The 6,000-nt window shown below is 39.8% G+C and overlaps 1 protein-coding gene across 1 annotated transcript in view; it reads left to right on the plus strand.

Annotated features, from left to right (window-relative positions):
* Positions 1–6,000, plus strand: part of AACS (acetoacetyl-CoA synthetase) — a 159,580-nt gene that overhangs the window by 59,116 nt on the left and 94,464 nt on the right. The window contains exon 6 of the mRNA XM_089653715.1: positions 3,267–3,381. Within this exon, the coding sequence (XP_089509841.1) occupies positions 3,267–3,381 (115 nt within the window). The remainder of the gene's footprint in view (positions 1–3,266; positions 3,382–6,000) is intronic.

Below are 6,000 nucleotides of genomic sequence, written 5' to 3' on the forward strand. Positions count from 1 at the left end.
CGGAATATTACAGTAATGCAAAATTACTGTTTTAACACTTTGTAAATGAAGGCTATAATACACATAGGCTATTTTTGTTAATGCAGACTTTAAAAATTCATAAATCTATGTCACTTTCTGGTATAGTAGGGATAGTTCTTCCCTACAAAGTGCCTTATTAAAGAGTGGCATGAAGAAAACCTTTCAGGGATTCCATGTGGAGATTGGTAGACAACATTTGGGAGATATTGCAGCTTCATGAAAAAGTTCTCTGGTCTGATGAGACCAAAATGTGTGATTTTTTTTTTCTTCACTTATAAGATGAGGTGATTGGTTGTGTATACAATCAGCTTGTACAAATGGTCCATGTGGAAATATGTGTTTACAATAGGGTCACAGTAGATGACATAGGGGCACTCCTAAAGATGGGAAGTAAAGTGTCTTAAAGTCCAACTCTATTTTCGCCGGTTCAGCATACCTTGATAAATGGATAGTGTCCAGAGTCTTAAGGTGCGTCTTTGTGCCTGCAGCACCCATGTATGTTTGCGCTGTGAGGCTTAGAACTGTACATTATTTCTCTTTCCGTTACCTTTTTGGCACCCTGCATCACTCGGTCCCTTTTCTCTCCACTCAGGGGTAAGATCAAGGCACTGACCCCACAAGCTGTGGGTAGGTTGAAGAGCTTAGGTGTCCACAACCCGCCTAGTAACACTCACAGCATATGAATGACATCAGTCTATGATATGCCACTTGGTACTGTTTGTGAGCAAATTGTGGCATATAACTCATGCAGTGCCCACACCCAGTACCTCTGATCATCCCCATCAGCAGTGGATCTTTAGACATGTAGTTCCAAAGAAATTTTTAAATCCCTAGTATTTAAGGAGTGTGTGCTACTACTCTTCTCCTGCAGCCTGAAATGATGAGAACCTCTGTGATGGTCACAGGACCAGTAAATACCTTTTTTTTATTTTTTATTTTTTTATTTTATTTTAACCTGTAAAAGTTTATGTAAAAGTGAACGGTTTCCACGGGATCTACTGCAATTTTTCTTTTAGGGATGTTTGGTCTAAATTTTGAAATATTTTTCTGACCTAAGTATTTATTTGGTCTTTGCACAAAATTCTACATGTAGAACACCTTCTCCACAGTAAACATGGCAGTGGTGACACCAGGTTGTGGTAATGCTTTCAGTGAGCAGGGGCATGGAAACACCAGAATTAAGATGTTGAGCCAGATACTGTACATGGCTGGTGTAAAGGAAAATCTGTTGCAGTCTTCCAGGTACCTGAGCTGGGGTGGACCTTCTAGTAGGACAGTAAGACTAAACACACAGTCAAACATAGAGTGGTTGAAAATGAAGACCGTCAATGTTCTAGCAAAACCCAGACCTCAACCAAACAGAGTCCTGGGCTAGGCATGACAAATGTGCTATCCTGAAGAGCTGGGAGAGACTTACCCGAAGGACTTGCAGCCAAAGCTGGTCCTACCAAGATAATTCTTTTACAACCAACAGATGTCTTTGTTTTGAATAACTTTTGCATCACAATAAAAATTTTGCTGCATTTTCAAATGGTAAAATACCAATTACGCCTGTTTTGATTCTAGCATATAAGTTAAAACAAATGTGGAAATGCCATAGTGGTGGTGGATTCTTGCACAAAGCTCTGTATATTAAAATCAACTCAGAGTTGTGATAAGCTTTATAACTGCTTCAATATCCAAGCATGACTCATGCTAGGATTGTATTTTAGAAGAAAAAAATTGCTATAGTTATTTGCTTGGAGAAAGAAGTCTGAGTGATGGCATATTTGCAGGAGAACACTATTGCAGCAGCTGGATGATGTGATCCTAATTTAGTCTGTAGAATAGTAGTTGTATAGCCATGAATGACTCTGGTGCAGAATGCAATAATAGCTCCATCTGTGGAGATGTTTTATTGAGGGTAATGCATCTTGCTAGGGAATAGGAACTATGAGATGTTTCTGTATATGTCTGTATGACACCGTTATTATTATATAAGGTTTTTGAATGTAGTATCCTTGTTTGTTTCTTGAGTATTAAAGAGGACCTTCAGTTTAATCTTTTTTCTTATGTCTTGTGGGGAGAGAAGAAGACAAACTGTAGGTACAGCAATATTATACTAACCTTTTTGATAATCTGCTATGTAGATTTAGTATCCTCAAATTCCTCCCATTAGTCTCTTCTCTGTGTTCCATTCCCCCATTTAAATTTTCCACTATTTTCGATATGCAGAAGTGCCAGTTGTGATGGATACTTCCTGAGAATACCTTGGCTTTAGATCAGTCGGCAATTTGCTAACCAGAGGAGTGCATAGTACCTGCCACCACCTGAAGCAAGAGTGTGAACAGATGAGGCTTAAGGACTGTGTGGTCTCTTGCTGGGTACAAGTCTCTATAATGTTCCATTTCATCTCCACTCTAGTGATGTTGGTACATTGAGAGTAGCATGAGGCTGACTTTCACATGTATTCCCACTTTCAGACAGAGGGGAGCATGAATTGATTGAATGGTGCAATAATACATGGTGCACTAGATTTAGTTTAGCAAATTAATAACTGAATCTCTTTTTGTGCCCAAAGCCTGCAATTACCAAAATTTAAATGATTACATTAATGTGAATCTGTGGTCAGGCTATTGACATTCAAATATTAAACAAGCTTTAAAAAAAAAAAAAAAATCCCTCACTGAACTCTGTAGTTGCAGACACTGTTACCTCAACAGCTCACTCTGATCCCCTTCCCACAGCATCTGCTGTGTGTTTGCATTAGCTACAGTATTAGAGGGCTGGAAGGCTGCAAAGGCACTGCTGGGAGGGGGATCCAGGTGAGTTCAATTGCTGGATGAACAGCTTGAAGGAGGGTGAATTTCACTACAGTGCCTACAGCTACAGAGGTCAGTGAGAGCATGTTTTAAAGCTTATTTACTGCTTATGAAAAATATGTTAATATTTTAATGTCCATAGCCTGGTCACAGATTCACTTTCAGGTGGAAGGCATCTTTGATTCCAGTCTGTGGGATCAATGTGTCTCAGTTAGGCTGTCTGCACATGACAGTATTGTTTATAGTCTCAACTGCTCCAAAATGATAAAAGGTTAAACTTTATTGGTTCCCATTGATTACAGCAACTGCTCTTGGCACCTTCTCTCTTTGTACTGTCCTAATAAATAAATCCACTAGGCCACTGACTTGTTGCATGCGTATCTGTATGTACTATGTACTTCAGTATTGTATTCACTGTTTGTCTTATCTTGTATTTCAATGCAGGGAGTCCTGGATAGATTTTCCCAAATTCAGCCCAAGCTGATCTTCTCTGTGGAAGCAGTGAATTATAATGGAAAGGAGCATGCACATCTGGAGAAGCTACATAGTGTAGTAAAAGGTACATCAATTCACCTGTATACCTGCATATTACTGTCCAGTGTGTAATTAATATATATATATATATATATATATATATATATATATATATATATATATACAGTGTGTATGTATATATGTGTGTGTGTGTGTGTGTGTGTGTATATGTGTATATGTGTATATATATATATATATATATATATATATATATATATATATATATATATATATATATATATACATACAGTGTGTATGTACAGTTGCAAGAAAAAGTATGTGAACCCCTTGGGATTACGTGGAGTTTTGCATGAATTGGGCATAAAATGTGCTCTGAACGTCATCTAAGTCACAACAATAGAAGAACACAGTCTGCTGAACATAATACTACACAAACTTTAGATGTTGCCATGGTTTAATTGCACATAATATGTAAACATTCACAGTGCAGGGAGGAAAAAGTATGTGAGGCCCTAGCTTAATGACTTCTCCCAGAGCTAATTGGAGCCAGGAGTGAGCCAACCTTGACTCCAATCAGTGTGATGATATTGGATGTGTTGCTGACAGCTGTCCTGCCCTTAAAAACACACACCTGTTTTTGGTTTACTGGTTTCAAGAAGCACTGTCTGATGTGAACCATGCCTCGCAAAAAAGAGCTCTCAGAAGACCTACGATCAAGAATTGTTAACTTGCATGAAGCTGGAAAGGGTTACAAAAGTACCCCCAAAAGCCTTGGTGTTCATGTATCCACGGTAATACAGACTGTCTACAAATGGAGAAAGTTTAGCACTGTTGCTACTCTCCCTAGGCGTGGTCGTCCTGTAAAAATCACTGCAAGAGCACAGCGCTGAATGCTGCATGAGGTAAAGAAGAATCCCAGAGTGCTAGCTAAAGACTTATAGAAATCTCCGGCACATGCTAACATTTTTGTTGACACATCTACAATAAGGAAAACATTAAACAAGAATGGAGTACATGGGAGGACACCACGGAGGAAGCCATTGCTGTCCAAAAAGAATATTGCAGCATGTTTGAAGTTTGCAAAAGAGCACCTGGATGTTCCACAGCACTACTGGCAAAATATACTGTGGACAGATGAAACCAAGATTGAGTTGTTTGGGAAGAACACACAACACTATGTGTGGAGAAAAAAAGGCACAGCACACCAACATCAAAACCTCATCCTCACTGTAAAACATGGCGAAGGGAGCATCATGGTTTGGGGCTGCTTTGCTGCCTCAGGGCCTGGACGGATTGTTGTCATTGATGGGAAAATGAATTCCAGAGTTTATCAAGACATTTTGCAGGAAAACGTACGACCATCTGTCCTCCAACTGAAGCTCCGCAGAGGATGGGTGATGCAACAGGACAATGACCCAAAGCATACAAGTAATTCAACAAAACAATGGCTGCAACAGCACAGAATATGCCTTCTGGAGTGGCCCAGTCAGAGTCCTCACCTCAACCCGATTGAAATGCTGTGGCATGACCTTAAGAGAGCGATTCACACCAGACATCCCAAGAATATTGCTACACTGAAACAGTTTTGTGAAGAGGAGTGGTCCAAAATTACTCCAGATCGTTGTGAAGGTCTGATCTGCAACTACAGGAAATGTTTTGTTGAGGTTATTGCTGCCAAAGGATGGTCAACCAGTTATTAAGTCCAAAGGTTCACATATTTTTTCCTCCCTGCACTGTGAATGTTTACATGTTATGTGCAATTAAACCATGGCAACATCTAATGTTTGTGTAGTATTATGTTCAGCAGACTGTGTTCTTCTATTGTTGTGATTTAGATGATGTTCAGAGCACATTTTATGCCCAATTCATGCAAAACTCCACGTAATCCCAAGGGGTTCACATACTTTTTCTTGCAACTGTATATATGTGTGTATGTATATGTATGTGTGTGTGTGTGTATATGTATATGTGTATATATATATATATATATATATATATATATATATATATATATATATATACACTGCTCAAAAAAAAATTGAAGAAACACTTTTTAAACAGAGTATAGCATCAAATCAATTAAGCTCCTGGGATATTTATCTAGTCAATTAAGTAGCAGAGGTGGTTGTTAATCAGTTTCACCTGTTTTGGTGTTAATGACATTAACAGGTGCACTAGATGGGCAACAGCGAGATGACTCCCAAAACAGGAATGGTTTTAAAGGTGGAGGCCACTGACATTTTCTTCCCTACTCATCTTTTCTGACTGTTTTTCACTAGTTTTACATTGTCACTACAGGTAGCATGAGGCAGTACCTGGACCCTACAGAGGTGGCACAGGCAGTCCAACTCCCCCAGGATGGCACATCAATGCGTGCCATTGCCAGATGGTTGGCTGTGTCTCCCAGCACAGTCTCAAGAGCATGGAGGAGATTCCAGGAGACAGGCAGTTACTCTGGACAGAACCGTAGAAGGTCCTTAACCCATCATCAGGACTGGTATCTGCTCCTTTTATGCAAGGAGGATGGGCACTGCCAGAGCTCTACAGAATGACCTGCAGCAGGCCACTGGTGTGACCAAACAATCAGAAACAGACTTTATGAGGGTGGCCTGAGGGCCCAGTGTCCTCATTTGGGCCCTGTGCTTACTGCCCAGCACCATAGAGCTTAATTGGCATTTCCCAT

This window comes from Staurois parvus, unplaced genomic scaffold (genome assembly GCF_062004578.1).
Source record: "Staurois parvus isolate SC_StPar_1 unplaced genomic scaffold, SC_StPar_1.0 ptg000719l, whole genome shotgun sequence".
Taxonomy (NCBI): domain Eukaryota; kingdom Metazoa; phylum Chordata; class Amphibia; order Anura; family Ranidae; genus Staurois; species Staurois parvus.